This window comes from Pipistrellus hanaki, assembly GCF_964339955.1.
Source record: "Pipistrellus hanaki genome assembly, chromosome: 3".
Lineage (NCBI taxonomy): Eukaryota > Metazoa > Chordata > Mammalia > Chiroptera > Vespertilionidae > Pipistrellus > Pipistrellus hanaki.
Genome location: NC_140505.1, coordinates 86,772,954 through 86,792,587, shown reverse-complemented (window position 1 = coordinate 86,792,587; position 19,634 = coordinate 86,772,954). Strand labels below are relative to the sequence as shown.

At 39.0% G+C, this 19,634-nt stretch overlaps 1 protein-coding gene across 4 annotated transcripts in view; it reads right to left on the bottom strand.

Moving 5' to 3' along the window:
* NBEA (neurobeachin) overlaps window positions 1-19,634 on the bottom strand; it is a 796,980-nt gene that overhangs the window by 370,722 nt on the left and 406,624 nt on the right. For all 4 annotated transcript variants that reach the window (XM_084879290.1, XM_084879291.1, XM_084879292.1 and 1 more), the window contains 2 exons: window positions 9,448-9,556; window positions 3,098-3,264 (listed from right to left, as the gene is read on the bottom strand). In XM_084879290.1, coding sequence (XP_084735416.1) covers window positions 3,098-3,264; window positions 9,448-9,556 — 276 coding nt within the window. The remainder of the gene's footprint in view (window positions 1-3,097; window positions 3,265-9,447; window positions 9,557-19,634) is intronic.

Sequence of the window (19,634 nt, the reverse complement as noted above, 5' to 3'; positions counted from 1 at the left end):
GAGTTTGGTAGTGATAAACTTTTTTAGTCTTTTATTTTTTTTTTTGTCTGGGAAGCTCCTGATTTCCCCTTCAATTTTGATTGATAGACCTGCTAGATAGAGTATTCTTGGATTCAGTCCTTTGCTGTGCATCACTTTGTATACTTCATTCCATTCCCTTCTAGCTTGATGTGTTTCTGTTAAGTAATCATTTGATAATCTGATGGGGGATTCTTTGTAGGTAACTCCCTGTCTCTCTCTTGCAGCCTTTAAGATTCTGTGTTGTTAACATTTGACATTGCAATTATGATTTGTCTTGGTGTGGGTCTTTTGGGATTCATCTTGCTTGGGACTTTCTGTACTTGTGTGACTTTTTTCTTCCCCATATCAGGGAAGTTTTCTGTCATTATTTATTCAAATAGATTTTCTAATCCTTGCTGCTCTTGTATTCCTTCTGGCAGCCCTATAGTTCATATGTTACTTCGTTTTTGCATTGTCCCAAACCTCCTTTAGGCTCTCCTCCTGCTTTGTAATTTTTTTCTCCAGTTGCTGTTCAGATTTGACTTTTTTCTGTACCTTATCTTCTAACTCACTAATTCAGTCCTCTGATTCGTCTACAGTTGAAACATCCCATGGTGTTTCTGATTATAGCTATATCACTTTTGATTTCTTCCTGATTTTTGCATAGGTTGTTGATTTTTCTCATCTATCTGGTGTATGAACTGTAGGACCATTACTCTGAATTCTTTTTCTTATTTCCTTTCTTGGCGATTCCTCACTTTCTTTCCTCTGGGTATTGTTTCATTGTCGCCCCATTCTAACTGTCAACAGAAGGTTCAAATGTTGAGTTGCGGGGGCCTAGGCCGTGTGCAGTGGGAGCTTCTCACCCCTGAGTGTCACTGAAGAGCTCCAATACCAAGACATGTGGCTGCTGTGAGTTGGTGGGAGCCAAACTCAACCAGGATCAGAGTCACAGGTGTTAAGTGTGGCCTTGTTTGTACATCTAGAATCAGGGACCCCACCTGTAATGCGCTGAAACAGAGACCCCACTGCCGTGTGCCAAAAATCAGAGTTCCCTAGTGTATGTCAGGTGTCAGAGACCCCCTGTGCCCATGCCGAGAATCGAGTATCATAGTTTTTGTTGCCTGGTGTGGCCTTGCGCCAAGAATCAGGGTCCCTGTGCGTGCATGTACCAAGAATTGGAGTCACTGTCTCTTATTATGAATGCTCTGGGAATTAGGGATCCTAGGCGCACATGAGAAACAGAGTCAAGTCACTGGTGCTCAGTGCTGCCTCTCGTGCAGAGAATCAGGGTCCCCGGTCTGCTTGGGGGACTAGGTTGCTCACTTGCACTGTGTTGGCAGGAGTCAGCTCCTGCCCTGCAGAAAACAGCATTCCATATGCGCTTGCCTGGAATCAAGGTCAGGTGGTTCTGCTGTACTATGTGGGCATGGGTCTGGTCCCACAGGTGTGCACTGCAGGAAACAAAGTCCCCTTGTCCGTGTACCCAGGCTTAAATTCAGTGCAGCCTTCCTGTGTGGGCCCAGGGTCAAGTGGTGGGAAATAAACTCTATGAGTTCACACTCACAGGCTCAATTCAGCACAGCCTCCCTGTGTGAGTGTGGGGTCTGGTCGCAGGAAACAGACTCCCCAGCTCCAGCTCAATTTCAGTGAAGCCTCCCTTTGTGAGCATGGGGTCTGGCAATGGGAAACAAATTTCCCATGTCTTCGCACCCAGGCTCAAATTCAGGTAGAGCCACTGCTGCTATGAGTGGCCAGGAGGCTTATTTGAGCAGAGAGCACTGCCACAGGGCTGGCAGGGAGGGGGATTGGCTCTGTGACTCACAGAAATCTGTGGCCGGGGTGCCTGGTTGCAGGTCATTTACCCCACTAGCTTCAGGGTCCCAGTTTGCTTCTGAGACCAGACTGGGCAGTGGCGAGATTATGATCCTAGTCTCAAGCAGTTCTGTTCTTCAAGATGGTGTGGTCTCTAAGCTCACGCTGGCCACCCCAGAATGTCTGTGGTAGCAGTGGGGTTTTGTCGTCTAAGACTGCCTGGTTTGGTAGCTCCTTGGAAGGCCTGCAGAATCTAATTGTCCTTGGCTCTCACTCACACACACCACTCATGTTCACGCACTCCTCTACCGCTCCCTCCCTCTCTAACACACTCTCCCTTCTTGTTGGTCACCATCTTGGGTCTTCTAGAATTATTCCTGACAGTGTCCTGTCCACAATTAACCAAACCCTAAACTCTGCCAGGCAGAGACTTAATAAAAATACTTAATGGAATCAAATAAAGTGAAGATATGCAAATGAAGAACATTAACAATCTAAATAAGCTACTTCACTACTAGTTTTCTAGAAAAGTTCATTGTACAGAAGAAGAAGAAAGTTATGCTCCTAATTCATAATTTATAAAAAACCAATTTTGGTTTTAATTGTACTATAATCATAAATGATCTAATTGTAGATATAATCCTTCCTAAAAGCAAGAAAATAAAAAAAATGTAAGAAAAAATTTAGAAAAATATATCACTTCTCCATAGTAAATGTTTATATTACTACTTGTATTTAAGAAAAAGTAAGAATGATATAAATTTATGAATTTATAGTTTGAATTTAAAGTTTGATTCTTTTAAAAAATATATTTTTATTGATTTCAGAATGGAAGGGAGAGAGAGAGAGATAGAAACATCAATGATGAGAAAATCTTGGACTCATTGCCTCCTGCATGCCCCCTTCTGAGGATCAAGCCCAAAACCTGGGCATGTACTCTGACTAGGAAGCTGACCATGAGATCCTGGTTCATGAGTGGACGCTCAAACATTGAGCCATACCAGCGGGGCAAAGGTTTGATTCTTGAGATTAAAATACTTGCTTAAACAAATTTTGTATTATATTACACATAATTCTAAATAAGAAATAACTTCTTTTGGAGCTACTTTTAAAAGTTTAGATTTTTTTCTATACCACTGTAGAGACATTATTAAAGATATGAAAAATTATGGTAATTTTTAATAATTTCAATCATAATCTCTAAATAATTAAAAATTTTGTCATTTTTACTTCTATCATAATTAATCTATGAGTTATTTGCTCGTAATTTGTTATAACTCACCTATGAGAAACTGCTCCCCAAGCACCATGCTTGTTTGTGAGAATGTTAAGGATCTTCTGTTTCAGTTGATTTGCTGTAACGTGATCTCGATGTTTTGCAGCACTAATGAGATGGTCACACATCTTTTCTTCCTCTCTCCTATCAGCAGCATACTGGGCACACTGTGACTATGTAAAGAAACGTAAACAATGTATAACTTCAACTGTGCATTAGTAAGGAATGGTGTCTAATTTTAAGTTAAATGCTAATAAACTCAGTTAATGTAATCTTTTGAAACTTTATTCTAAGGAACACATATAGTGCCCTTTCAAACTTTTAAAAATGTGTTCTTTGTATGTGTTTATACATGTGTATATGTAAAATAATTTGGATAATGTTAGCTATCTGTATTCATGCCCATTGGTATTAATAACATAGCTAATCATTCTCATTGTGTATTAAAAGGTTCAAGATGATCATTTCTTTAATCATGTTTGATTTTTTAATAAATTTCATGTAGGGTGAATTGACTACAAATTTTAACATTACTAAATATGTAATGTAATGAGTTATATAACGAGAAACGAAAAATATGTACATCTAAATAAATGCATATAACTAGTTCACATTCATCATTACTATAGAAAAAGCTGTGTCATGGAATGTATTTGAACATAACTCTTCCTCTATCTATTGCCATAAACTACTATTACAAGTCATTATAACAAATTAAGAAGAATTCATTCATATTCCAATTCATCTTTTTGAACAGGGAATCACCAATTAGTACAACGATCTGCCTCATAATGAGGTTAATATTTCATTTTTTCAAAGGAGACTACAATTAAAATTTCATTTTTCTTCCTTACCAACTGCAGTGGTTAACTTAAGAAAAACTTAACCATGAAATACCCATCTCACATTAAACATACTTTTTCCCTTAATTAGAGGCTTATATGGAAGACAGAAATTCCTCAAAAAGTCTCATTAAAATGCCATGATTTTTATAAAATCTTTTGTAATTTAAAAATGATAACTGGTGAACACACACATATCAATGCATTTACTAATATAGCTTTAACTAAAAAAAAAAACACAATACACATATATCAATGCATTTACTAATATAGCTTAAACTAAAAAACACACACAAATTAAACATTTGGGTTAATAAGCAATTTATAGTCATTAAGTAACAATGGTAAGACTCTCAAAATTATGTTTAAGTCAGTATTTTATGTATACACTAGAGGCCTGGTACACAAATTTCATGCACTCAGGGGAAGGGGGGTTGTAAAGGGAGGGGGGGTCCCTCAGCCCAGCCTGCACCCCCTCACAGTCCAGGAACCCTTAGGGGATGTCTGAATGACAGCTTAGGTCTGCTCCCCAAACTCAATTTCAGTAGGCCTAAGCCTTCCGTTGGACATCCTGAACACTGCCACAGAAATGGGAGAGGCTCCTACCATCACCACTGTGCTCGCCAGCCATGAGCCTAGCTCAGGGCTTCTGGCTTAGTGGCACTCCCCCTACACTTACCAGCAGGGGGCAGTTCCTGCATTGAGCATCTGCCCCCTGGTGTCCAGTGCATATCATAGCACTGGTCATTCTGCTATTCTATTGATTTGCATACTAGGCTTTTATTATATAGGACTAGAGGCCTGGTCCTATATTCATGCACAGGGGTGGGTGGGGGGGTATCCCACAGCCCAGCCTGCACCCTCTCCAATCTGGGGCACCTCGAGGGATGTCCTGTTTAGGCCCGATCCCAGTGGGTAGTCAGATATCACTCTCATAATCCAAGGCTACTGGCTCCCAACTGCTCCTCTATCTGCCTTCTTGATTGCCCCTAGCTGCCTGCCAGTTTGATCACCCCTTAGCCACTCCCATGCCAGCCTGACTGATGTCTAACTGTACCCCTGCCAGCCTGTTTGCCCTCCTAACTTCCCTACTCTGTCAGCCTGGTCACCCCTAACTGCCCTCCCCTGCAGGGTTGATCTCCTCCAATTGCCCTTCCTTGCAGACCTGGTCCCTCCCAACTGCCCTTCCCTGCTGTCCAACTTGTGGGGGCCATCTTGTGTCCACATGGGGGCAGGATCTTTGTCCACATGGAGGCAGCCATCTTGTGTGTTGGAGTGATGGTCAATCTGCATATCACTCTTTTATTAGATAGGATAGAGCCTAGTGCACAGGTGGGGGCTAACTTGTTTGCCCTGAAGGGTGTCCTGGATCAGGGTGGGGTTCCCTTGTGGCATTGGGTGGCCTGGGTGAGGGGCCTGTGGTAGTTTGCAGGCCAGCCATGGCCCCTGACGACCCAAGCAGGGACCCTGGTGTCTGGAATTTATTTACCTTCTACAATTGAAACTTTGTAGCCTGGAGCAGAGCCAAGCCTCCTGCTTGCTCTGTGGCTGCTGCCATTTCTGTTTGGATTTGTTTACCTTCTATAATTGAAAATGTGTATCCTTGAGTGAAGGCCTGGGCCGCCAGGCAGGGAAACCAAAGCCTCCGTTCTGGTAGCCATCTTGGTTTAGTTTATTTGGATACTCGCTCTGATTGGCTGGTGGGCATGGCTGGTGGGCGTGACTGGTGGGTGTGGCTGGTGGGCATGGCTTGTTGGTATAGTGGAGTGATGGTTAATTTGTATATTACCCTTTTATTAGGTAGGATAATCTAAAAATCATTGAGTCTTCATGTCCTCCTTCATAACTTCTTAGCAGTTTTTGCCATGCAGCCTCAATAAATTGCTCTCATTCCCAAAAGGGTGAAAATTGGTGTTGGGTGAATGTGAAAAAAAAACTTACTGTTTTAATAAATAAAGCACAGATGTATATACAGTACAGAAATAAATTGCAGCATATTGAAGGTAAAATATCACTGGGAAATAATTAGGATAAAAATTGTCTAAAAAGATTTCTTAGGGGCAATAGTGAATAAAAAGTTTGAAAAGCACTGCACTTAGCTTAATAGGATTTTAAGTAGCTATGTGTTAAAGCTAGTAACTAAAATCTGGCTTCATAAAGTTCTATTTTAAATGTTTTCACATGACAAATATTAATTTGCTTATATCTCTGTAAAATATCTTGCTTTTCTTAGTAGAAATATAGAATGGGACAAAAGTAGGGTTGCAGTTGTTTATATGGAAAATAATATAATAATCCTATATTATAAAACCCTAATATGCAAAACGATGAAACAACAGAACGACTGGCGTAACAACCAGTTGCTATGATGCTTATTGACCAATGGGGGGCAGATGCTCAACACAGGGGGCAGCTCCTAAATTGAGCGTCTGTCCCCCAAGAAGAAGGTGACTGATGTGGCAATCAGGGGTGGTAATTGGGGGGGCGTGGCAGGCCAGCAAGTGTTGCCAGTCCCATAGCCAAGGCAGATACCAGCGGGGGTCCCCTGATTTCCCCACCCACTGGTCACCCCAAAGATGGCCCTGATCACCGGCCAGGCCTTGGGACCCTATCCTATATATTGGGAACAGTCTCTTAGATTTAAAAATTAAAACCTGGCAAGGCTACTCTAACACTGAAAAAAAAAAAAAAAAAAAAAAAAAACAGGACGATGCAGCAATTACATGCATAAACTCTGGCTTGCACATTTTATGGTCAGCCCTGATTCTGACACTTATAACTATGTGACAAAAGCCAATTACTTAACTTCTCTCTGATTCAATTTTTCCACCCATAGATGGGAAAAATGGAACTACTGTCTCAGAAGGATCATGTTATGTACTACTTTTTATAATTAGGGCAAAAAAAATGTAGCCCCCATACAACAGCAAGATGGCTTTAGCCTGTATAGAAAGTATGGTCACTGGTGCATGAAGCATCCTGGATTGTCAGAGGGATGTCTGACTGCCAGTTTAGGCCCAACATCCCCCAAGGGGTCCCAGATTGTGAGAAAGCACAGGCCAGGCTGAGGGGACCACCTTTCCCCATGCACAAATGTCATGTACTGGCCTCTAGTCCTACATAATAAAAGCCTAATACGCTAAGTGTCCAGTCATCTGTTCAACCAATAAAAGTATAATATGCTAATGATATGCTAATGCCACTCAACCGCTTGCTATGATGTGCACTGACCACCAGGGGGCAGATAGTCAACCAGTGGACCAGTCACTATGATTTGCACTAACTACCAGGGGGCAGACTGGCCAATAGGTTAGCTTGCTGATGGGGTCTAGCCGATCGGGACTGAGTGAGATGGGCTGGACACACCCTGGAGCCATTCCACAGTCCCTCCCTGGCTGGCCAATCTCCCATGTCCCTCCCCATCCTTGATTATGAACCAGAGGCGTCCCTTAGCCCAGTCCTCTCACAATCCAGGACCCCTTGAGGGATGTCAGAGAACTGGTTTCGGCCTGATCCCACAGGCCAGGATGAGGGATCCCACTGCTGCAAGAATTCATGCACTGGGCTTCTAGTTAATAAATAATAACACAAGAATAAACTCTGTTTTATGCATGCACAACTGTAAATCTACTTTTGCCCCTACCCTGTACCAGTATAAGTGAGTCAAAACTGATCCTGCATGGAATTCAGTTAACATTCTAAATCTTATTTACTAAAGGAAGTCAAAAAGTAATTCAATATTCTTCTTTTGTTTAGAATTCTCACATATTTCATATCTAAAGGTATTCTTCTTTTTTTAAAAGTACATTTTATTTATTTTTTTACAGAGAGGAAGAGAGAGGGATAGAGAGTTAGAAACATGGATGAGAGAATCATCGATCAGCTGCCTCTAGCACACCCCCTACCGGGGATGTGCCCACAACCAAGGTACATGCCCTTGATCAGAATCAAACCCGGGACCCTTCAGTCCACAGGCCGACACTCTATCCACTGAGCCAAACTGGTTTCAGCTCTAAAGGTATTCTTCAATAATAGAATATAACTATACTGTTACCCAGAATTACAGCATAATATTCTGATAAATATCCAAATGGTAGTTATTGTTTAGGTAATACAAACCTTCACTTTGACAAGCAATTGTTAATGCAATTTAATCAAAGTTTAAAATATTTGGTATTTGTTTTTCAAATAAGTTATATGCAACCCCATATGATAAATGTATACTCTTTCATATGGCAAATGACACAGAGGTTATTGGTATTAGCAGTAAAATGCCAACAACTATTTCTCTGTCTCATGCTTTTCAGTTGGACAGGTCAGAGATCACCAGACCTACAATATCACCTTGCATGAGTGTGAGAGCTGGTTTACTGAGATAAAAACCTCATCAAAACTAAAATGTTGGACTATGACTTCCAGCCATATAGCACTTGTTCACATATGGCATCAGAAGAATACTGTGGTGAAGTTATTTATTATTTTCAAGGCCACTGATAGCCCAACATAAGGCAAGACCAGGTCCCCTAAATATTTCTGAAGTCATTTTCGTTTTGTTAAGTGCATTAACTGAAATAAATGTTATATTTAAAACACTAAAATAAAAATATTTGTTGAATTGAGGCAATATAAATATTGGTGAATAATTATTGGCTTGTTATAAACAGAAATAATATTTTATATTAAAAAATTATTTTTTATGAAATATATATTACTTCCTTTAGTGTTTATATAGAAAATAGAAATGATAACCCAGGCCAGTTTGGTTCAGTGGATAGAGCATCGGCCTGCAGACCAAAGGGTCCCAGGTTTGATTTCAGTCAAGGGCACATGCTTGGGTTGCAAGCTCGGTCCAACATGCAGGAGGCAGCCAATCAATGGTTTCCTCTCATCACTGATGTTTCTATCGCTCTCTTCCTCTCCTTTCCTCTCTGAAATCAATAAAAATATATTTTAAAAAGAAAATAAAAATGATAGTTAATTTATCCTCACTTATGAGGATTTTTAAACTATTATATTTTCACATATACATATAGATCTACATATATATCACACAACAGCAATACTTCAATTGTCAATAAAGTATCAATTATTAAAATAAAATATGAACTAAAATGTTCTGTGAACACTCTAAAGATGGAGACACAATAATAAATTATTGAATGTTTAGTAAAACTCAGTTTCTTTATATAACCTCTTATACCCGTAGCTAATGATTAGTAAACTTAGCTTGCTTAAAAACTACAAAAGTAATTGCATTAAAATTTTTGTTTCCCTTTAAGGATAAATTAGAATAACTTCGGTCTACTGAGTGGTTACTGACAGAGCTGGAGCGATCTCTTCATGTTGTAAATGAGGTGAAATAAAGTAGTGCTCTGAATTTGACATTTACTAAAGAACTCAAAAGCCTTCCGTGAAATTTTTCTCTTCAAAACACACTTCTTAATGTAAGGTTACCATCGGCAATAGTTGACTGATAACAGAAAAGCAGAATTTATTCTGCTCCAAAAAACTTACCTCAAACTCTGCATGTTTATGTACATCCTCAGCTCTCTGTCTGTTCAAAATAAACTCAGCTTCATTTGCAACACGAACTATGTGGTCCTTCATAGCATGGCATAGTAATCTAAAAAGAAAAGTACCTTTGAAGTTATTATTCTTAATAGTTTTGGTTAATCCAGCTTTTTGAATAATCAATCTTCAGTATTATAAGCATTAATTATGCATACATTTCAGGTAAAGCTACATTATAAAATCGATATAGTTGAAATTATAATTCAATGATATTTGAAATATAGAAATATGTTATAAAACTGTTATAGCAATGATTCTGTTAAATAGTGTGTCTGTGAACAAATTATCCAGTGAATTTAGTAAAGTTACTTTCAGCAATAAAATAAGGTAAAAGGCATCCAAATATGAAAGGAGGAAGTAAAAATGTCATTATTTGCTGATGATATGATATTGTACATAGAAAACCTTAAAGACTCCACCAAAAAACTACGAGATTTAATAATAAATTAATTTGGCAATGTAGCAGGATAAAAAATTAACACCCAGAAACCAATGGCACTTTTATACACCAATAATAAACTCTCAGAAGGAGAAACAACAACACCAATAAAAACAGTCCCATTACAACAATAAGAAATTTAAGATTCTTAAAAATAAACTTAATTTAGGAGGCAAAAGACCTGCACTCAGAAAACTACAGGATGTTGAAAAAGAGAATAAGATATAAATAAGTGGAAGAATATACTGTGTTCTTGTTTTTTGTGTTTGTTTGTTTGTTTTAGAGGAGAAACTTATATAGTAATTTCATCTTCTTTACCTACATCTTTTTTAAAAATTAGTTTTCATACTCATATCCATTATCTAGTTTTGCTCCACATAAACTTTAAACAAGGATGCTATTTTCAAAATCATTCATTATTTTCACTGCTCATTATTGAAATGAATTATCCTTTTTTTTTGTCCAAGTTGTCATAAATTTCAATCAGAATAGGCTAGCTTTAAATTTGTCTTAACTTTTGTATTTACCAAATATCAACTCATACAATTCTGAATTTATTCTTCACTACATTCTGTCTACCCATGGCAAACTTATCTTCACTGATAAATATGTACAAGAAAAATAAAATGATTGTGTATCCTGATATTCCTAAATTATGACTTAAATATAATTTTTAATCCTCACCCAAGGATATTTTAAAATTTATTTTTAGAGAGAAGAAGAGGGAGAGGGAGCAGGAAAAGGAGAGAGGGGGAGGGAGAGATGGGGGGTAAGAAAGAGAGAGACAGAGAGACAGAGAGAGAGAGAGATCGGTTGTGAAGATAGTTCTCATTAGAAATCTTCCCAAAACCCATGTCTGGTCTGATATAGAATTCATTACTCCATGATGAGATTTGGGTAACTGTCACTCTGGATTAGCAGAACTTCCTGGCGGTAAGACAGAGGTACCACTAAAATCTTACATAGCAGCAGGATCATGGAGATAGCACTTAGAAACATGTAAAGGTAATCTCTCATATCACTTGAATGGGACAGAGGCACATTCTAATAGGAATATTGTCTAGTTTACAGCAAAGTTAACAAAAACATAAGTTATTCAAAGAACCCAAGGCTAGGGCGATCTATTTGAAATCATAATACTGCCGAAACCGGTTTGGCTCAGTGGATAGAGTGTCGGTCTGCGGACTGAAGGGTCCCCTGTTCGATTCCGGTCAAGGGCACATACCTTGGTTGCGGGTACATCCCCAGTAGGGGGTGTGCAAGAGGCAACTGATCGATGATTCTCTCTTATCGATGTTTCTAACTCTCTATCTCTCTCTCTTCCTCTCTGTAAAAAATCAATAAAATATATTTTAATGAAACCATAATACTTAAGGGGCGGGGGGGGGGGGGGAGGGGGGAATTCCAACTCCTCTACAAATAATGTTCCAGGCAAACAATCATATTGATAGTCTTAATCGCAATCATTGAGGGAGCTGAATAAATAAGAAGTTAAACACTGGAAGAAACTCTAAAAATTAGTTTTTATGAGATCATCGGCCTACATTTTATATAACTAAGGTTTCAAAAGAGAAAGATGCGAGATGTTGATATTCAGTTCAAAGTCTTTGCTTAGTGTGTGAAGGCTAAAGAAAGCCAGGGGGAAAAATCATATATATGCAAATTAGTGAAAGTTACAAAAATTAAATAGATTAACTGAAGAAAGCAGGAAGGTAGAGAGGCTCAGGATTTGGCTAGTACATAGTATTATACTCAGGAGCAAAGCAGTGGATTGTCAAAACACAGAGGCATGGGTAGCGGGGAAGCAGATGGGGAAGGGAAGAGTCTTTCTTCCAAAACACCAGAGAAATTGCTTAAATTACTTGAAAGTCTATTCTATCTGTGACACTTATGCATCATATATATCAACTAATGTATGTTGTTTTATTTTCATGCAGAGACAGCACCTTTTAACTGACTCACAGTCATTCTGGGAAACTTCATTATCCATGTGGAAAACCATTCACCAATACAAGAATATCTTCCAGACTTTCCCAAGGGGCTGGGTGTTTGTATTTGGACAGCCCTTCAACACTCAGCTAGGCAGGTTTCCACTCTACCTTAGCACACACTCTGTTTCCATAGAGTCTCCATGTCAGCAGAAGGTAAGAAATTAGGTCCTTCTTTAGGTACTAATAGTTTAGGTGCTTCTTTCCAGAGCATGCATACAGTCCTAAGCATGCATGTGGCCTTTAGATTTCAAAATATGTTATAAGTTTTTAAAACCCTTATGTACATCTCATTAGGTGTTCCTCCTAAGCTTTTTGGTTACTCTATTATTTACCCCAACTGCTATGCATCACCTCAGGCAGTGGCAACCTAAGACACCCAATATAATAAAGAGGTAATATGCAAATTGACCGTCACTCCAACACACAAGATGGCTGCCCCTATGTGAACACAAGATGGCCAGCCATGGAGGGCTACTGGGAGGGACCAGGCCTGCAAGGGAGGGTAGTTGGGAGGAGGGTACAGGCTGGGCTGAGGTACATGAATTTTGTGCATCAGGCCTCTAGTTAGTCTATAAATGTTTTCCACAAATGCCTTCAAGGAACCAGCTTTATTCATATTAGACAGGCCAGAACAAATAATTGAGTAAAATTATTTGTTAGTAAGGTCCATTTTGCTCCCTTTGGTACAGTACTTGAAATGTGATTTAAAAAAAAAAAAATAGCCCCATTGAACTGGGGAGCAAAAATAAATGGTACTGGGATAAGTTAAAATCTTAGAATTATTCAATCACCCCATACTTTTTGAAAATATTTTTGTTGCATATAAAATTACCAAGTATTATTCTTTTACTCAACTCTTTAAAAGTATGTCACATTTTTCTAACTTTCATTATTATTTACTAATTTTTTCTCTTTTTGTTCAGACCTGTTATTTTGAGTGGGTGCTTCTATCTCTTTATCTTTGGTGTTTTACAATGTTAGGATCATGCATCTAGGATGGGTTTCTTTAATTTATCTTATTTTACATGTGATTCCTATACCTCTATAGTCATACTTTCAATCAGTTCTAAAATATTCAAGACAATCATCTTTTAAAATTTTTCATCTACTCTGTAATCTCTGAATTTTTAATTCTGATCACTTGTAAATTAAACTTTCTAATTCAACTTTCATATCTATGAATATCCTTTTCATTTGTCATCTCTTTTTCTCTCTGTATTCTGGATAAATGTTTTAATATATATGTTCCAGGTTACTAATTTCCTCCAACTTTATCTAATCTGACAAATCATCAATACATAGATTTTTTTTTTTTTTACAAAAGTGTATTTTTAAATTCTATAAGTTTCAATTTTAAAAATCTTCCTGTTCATTTTATTTCCTGTATTTCACAATTCTAACCTTGATAGTACTTGAAGATACAAATTTTTGTGTTTTTTCTTATTGATGTTCATACAAAGTATCTTTCAATTTTATTATTTAGTCATCTTTGATTGTTACACATTTGTGGTTTTAATCTGTGTGAGTTTAACAGAACTAATGTGGGTATGTGTTTGCTTTTATCTCTGTTGATATAAAGGAGAGCCCACCAGAACCATATCAGCCTCTCTTAAGGATGTTGGCTTAACCTGAAATTTCCAGGCTATATTTTTCACTTAATTTCTGGCTAAAAGCTTAAAATCCCCAAAGCACTGTTCTTTTATGCATATGACCCAGGGTATACCTACTCTTTGAGGCACCAATTTATTAGGTAGAGAAGTGGCCCTGGAAAACTCCTAAGACCCATATTTCCCTATGTAGAATCTAAATGTTCTATTGCAGAAGGAATCTTAGATCCCTGAGTAACCCATACATCTTTAATTCAGCCCATTGAAATGGGACTTGAAAAACATTCTACACTAAATCATCAAGCTTTGCCAATTTTTCTTTAATATATTTTAATCTATTTATTCACTGCATTAATATTGCTTTAACTTAAGCCTTATTCATCTCTCATTTGGATTACAATAGCTTCCTAATTTTTCTGTCTCTTCCAAATCTGCTATCTTCTAATACATTTTCACTTTGCCATTAGAGTTATTTACTATTAAATTTCTCCAGTGATTACATATAAAAGTCAAGATAATAGTCAAACATATATAGATAGATGCCTGTCTACTCTCCAAACTTGTCCGTGGTCATTCTGTCAGAGTTATTCTATGTTCTAGAAAGCCTTTGTAGTTCCTTTAATAAGTCATACTATTTCAGGGCACTTTGTATGCCATTTCTTCTTTCTATAACTCCTGTCATCCACTTTTCCCAAAAGAACTAAGAGAACATCTCATAGTTTCTTAAAACTTTTGGGCATTATAATATTAAACATTGTCTTAGGTTTATTTTTGTTTCTTTCTTTTTTAACCAGTCTCTCTCAAACTGTAAGGCTTGTTAAATAAGTTATAATGCTGAGTCATCTCTGTACCTAATATGATTTGTATGGTACCTGTCATAAAGTATGGACTCATCAATATAACTACTAGTGGCCTGGTGCACAAAATTCGTGCATGGGGGGTGGGGGGGTCCCCTCAGCCCAGCCTGCACCCTCTTCAATCTGGGACCCTGCAGGGGATGTCTGACTGCTGGGGGATGTCTCTGTGGTATCGGGCCTAAACAGGCAGTTGGACATCCCTCTCGCAATCCAGGACTGCTGGCTCCTAACTGCTCACCTGCCTGCCAGCCTGATTGCCCTTAATGACTCTGCCTGCTGGCCTGCTCATCCCCCATGCCCCCCTTGCTAGCCTGCTCAGCCCCAACTCCTCCCCTCCCCCCCCCCCCCCCCCCGCTGGCCTGATCATCCCCAAATGTCCTCCCCTACCAGCCTCATGGCCCCCAACTGCCCTTCCCAATCAGCCTCATGGCCCCCAACTGCCCTCCCTGGCCAGCCTCATGGCCCCCAACTGCCCTCCCTGGCCGGCCTCATGGCCCCCAACTGCCCTTCCCAATCAGCCTTATGGCCCGAACTGCCTTCCCCAGCTGGCCTCATGGCCCCCAACTGCCCTCCCCGGCCGGCCTCATGGCCCCCAACTGCCCTTCCCAATCAGCCTTATGGCCCGAACTGCCTTCCCCAGCTGGCCTCATGGCCCCCAACTGCCCTCCCTGGCCGGCCTCATGGCCCCCAACTGCCCTCCCTGGCCGGCCTCATGGCCCCCAACTGCTCTCCCTGGCCGGCCTCATGGCCCCCAACTGCCCTCCCGGGCCGGCCTCATGGCCCCCAACTGCCCTCCCTGGCCGGCCTCATGGCCCCCAACTGCCCTCCCTGGCCGGCCTCATGGCCCCCAACTGCTCTCCCGGGCCGGCCTCATGGCCCCCAACTGCCCTCCCGGGCCGGCCTCATGGCCCCCAACTGCCCTCCCGGCCGGCCTCATGGCCCCCAACTGCCCTCCCGGCCGGCCAGAGGCCTTCCGCAGTCAGGCACAGAACACTTGCCTCATCACCAAGGCAACAATGCAAGCGTCCTCCCTACCCCTGGCCACTCTGTATCTGCTACCCAGAGGCTGGTCAAGGCCAAGGTGGAATGCATGTCTTGTTAATGTGGCGATAAAACAAGCATTCCACCAGGCCACTCATGCTGCCTGCTCTCAGCAGCAGTCCCCTCCCAGGACTGGGGTACTCCAGTGTGGCTGAAAGGTCTGGGTACCGCCATCTTGTGGCTATGGGCACTGCCATATTTGTGATGGAGTGATGGTTAATTTACATATTCCTTTTATTAAATAGGAAGTGGATAAATGACTGAATGAATTTAGGAAGGAGGGCAAATAACATTTTATATTTTAATGATAAGGTTGTTTTTTAGCTATAAAATTCTATGATACATTTAGCACACAGAAAATGAGGTAAATAAAAATATCTGATAACTTAGGAATATCTATTACAGAACATTTTCCTCCTCACAGTATCTATATAGCAGGAAGTAAATAAAGTGGTCTTTGCCTTCTCATGTAAATTTATTTTTCTAAAGAAACAGAAAAGAAAAACAATTTGTTCAGTCACATTCATTCCTGTTATAAAACAGGGCTGCTATGGGTATAGGAAATAATTAGTCAGAAGACAAAACAAAATATTCTATTTCCATTGAAATAGTTATCAACAATGAAAGAGCTGATGTTCTAGGAAGTATTCAATTTTATTTAGTTTGTTACAATTTAAATTGCTTGTGTTTGACCCAAGACTCTGAGATCCTGAATTTTAAATTTAAATAATTTATTTCTGTAATTTAATGAAAGAAAAAAAATCAATAGCAAAGGCAATATGAGAGATCAGACAAATTAGTATTTCATCATCAGTAGATGAGTGAGGAGGACTAAAGACAGAACTAGCTTGTAGTTAAGTTCTGCATTTTCATAGCATTAAAAACTTGGACCAATACTTTATCCTGTGTCTGAGTTTTAGTTTCCTAATTACAGTTTCAGATGTCTCTATAAGCTGGAGGAAAGAGTACATTCCCAAATTGTAAGATTATATTTTAAGATCCCATTTATTTAGTCAAGAAGGCAGACTCTGATTGGAGGTGAAGTGGCCACACAGTACTGGAGCAAATGTAATAAGTTAGTGTCACTTCTGGCCATCCCCAAAATCTCAAAGGCAGTCATAGAGTTTCTAGTGACATTGCAAGGTAGAGTGTGGTTGGATTAGAGAAACTCAGTTTCTTCCAGTGCTTCAGTCCTTTAATAGATTATTTAAAATTTTGCAAAATTTTATAATTTTTATTTTAAAATGTTTTTATTTTGGAAAATTCTTACAAACTTTGGTTCATGAATCATTTTGATGCCAACAAGTCTTTACCTAATGAACAGAGCAGAACAAATGCCTTGTTGCCCTAAGAAGTATCTGACACTAACTTTTCTGCATTGCCCAAAAGTACATTTTCTTTAAAGAGGGAAGACCCTTACCTCATATGGTTGTTAGGAGCCAGTGAGAGATTACTTGCAAAGTCTTAACATTAATTAAGCACAGAAAAAGAGTAGTTGACTATTCTAAAAGATACACATAGAAACATTGGTTATCTTTATACTCACTAGAAGCAAAAAACCCCCGAAGAAAATAAAAATAATAGTTAGCTATATGGAACTCCATATCTGATGGGGCATCAAAGCATTTCTGCATATTAATAACTTAGATTTATAATAAACTGTGACACTAACCAAACATTATTTTTGAAGGCTGACCTAATTTACTCAATTCCATTAGCTGTGGAAACAGAGATGAGAACACCAGGGCACAGTAGCAGCAGCCTTTCTGAGCCTTTCGATTGGTGCAGAAAAAGGGAAAGTGTAAGAATAGACATAAACTTAAAATTTTATACATAGGGCTCCCATGGAGAAATCATACAGGGAAAATTAGTTATTCTCTTAAAATACTATCTTTTCTAGAGGATAAAAGCTATCAATTATTCATGCATTTGGGTCAACTGATTATATAAAAATATAATCAGATCTACATTTCTCTCAGAATAGGTTGAGTATAGAAATTGGAGTTTTCCTTAGGCATAAGTAGAGAGAAGAAAGATAAATATAAAGGGCAGGGCCAGAACATCAGATTGAGATTTAAGGACTTGATGTGAAAGAGAGAGAGGCATTAAAAAGTTGGGAAGAGGAGAGAAAATTAGTATTGGTTGAAAACTACCCACTTCCCCCATCTAATTACTAGTAAATGTTATAAGAATACTCTTGGAACTCATAATTATGCTGGATGGACAAAATGACCCACAGATTAGTATATAAGTTTCTTATAATTTTTATTTGTATCTTCAAATATATCTCATAATTTTAAGTACATAAAACAGGTAGTTACATTAATCTATTGTGAACCTAAATAGTTAATAATTCTTAGAGCAGGATGAAAAACAAATGACTTAGCATATAAGACTATTTATGTTGAGAGTTTTGGGTAAAGATGGTGATAATTTTATTTATTTTTTAAAAGCTTTATAATTAAAAGTATTACATACATCCCCTTTTCCTCCTCATTGACCCTTTCTAGCCCACAATGCTCCCTGACCCAGGTCTTGGCCAACCTATTGTCTGTGTCCATGGGTTACACATATATGCACGTAAGTTCTTTGGTTGATCTCTTCCCACCCACTCACCCACCCATCCACCTCCAAAGATGGTGATAATTTTACATGGCTAGTAAAATAAGGGAATTAAGTGTAATAGTTGTCAAACTCTGATGTATATTAAAGACCCTGATCATTTGCAGGACATATTACAAATGGTGATATCTAAGTTCCAACTAAAGATTTTGATTCCATATGTATCAGGTGAGAACCTAGCATCTAGATGTTTAATACACATTCTTTAATCTTTTGATCCCCTTCACCCATTTTCCTACCCCCACACCCCAAATCCCCACTTCTGAGGAATGGAAATTATCTATATAGTCTTATGTTACACATATGGGTACTAATCACCTTATAACTCAGTGTTTTAAGTCCCTTGGCACATTGGGAAGATTCTCTGGACTAAAACCTATGGCCCAGGCCATGACTATACACTGAGTGGCCAGATTATTGTGATCTCTGAACGCATAATAATCTGGCCACTCAGTGTATATCCTATATAATAAAATGTTAATATGCAAATTGTCCCCTTGACCAGGAGTTCAACCAGCAGGCAGGCCAGCCAACCACCCATGTCCCCTCCTCCTGGCCTGGTTGGCCAGACCCCACCCATGCACAAATTCACGAACCAGGCCTCTAATACACACACACACACACACACACACACACACACACACACACACACTGAGTGGCCAGATTATTATGCATTCAGAGATCATAATCTGGCCACTCAGTATATTCTTGTCTTATCTGACTTGCTCATCCTATCCTTCATCTTTACTGTATCCTTACACTAGCTACATACACTATAACTTCATGTTGGCATAACCCCTCCCACAGCCTATTAGTTAACTTTTATCTGTTTATGCTATTTAAACAACATAACTGACCACTAATGCAAAGGCCAACTCTAGTAGCTTCTGTTACCTAACTATGTCACAATGGTATAAAAATTAAATCAATATATTTTCTTTTCTTTCTTTCTTTCTTTTTTTTTTTTAATATATTTTATTGATTTTTTACAGAGAGGAAGAGAGAGGGATAGAGAGCTAGAAACATCAATCAGCTGCCTCCTGCACACTCCCTACTGGGGATGTGCCCACAACCAAGGTACATGCTCTGGACCTGAATCGAACCTGGGACCTTTCAGTCCACAGGCCGATGCTCTAGTCCAGTGTTTCCCAAACTTCTCTCATGATGAGAATCACCTGGTGGAGTTGTTAAAACACAGATTCCTGAATCCCAACTAAGAAGTGCTAAACTAGAATTTTTGGGAACATATAGGTAAAATTGTATACTTAACTAGTGCTCTAAGACAGATTTTATATATAGAGCACTAAGTTAGGTATGCAATTTTACCTATATGTTCCCAAAAATTCTAGTTTAGCACTTCTTAGTTGGGATTCAGGAATCTGTGTTTTAACAACTCCACCAGGTGATTCTCATCATGAGAGAAGTTTGGGAAACACTGCTCTAGTCTATCCACTGAGCCAAACCGGTTTCGGCTTTCTTTTCTTTCTTTAGAATTAAAGTATTTTATTTCTTTGCAAAAACTTGTTAATAGGAGTTTGAACAGAACTTGCCTTCTTCTCATTATGTAACTTAT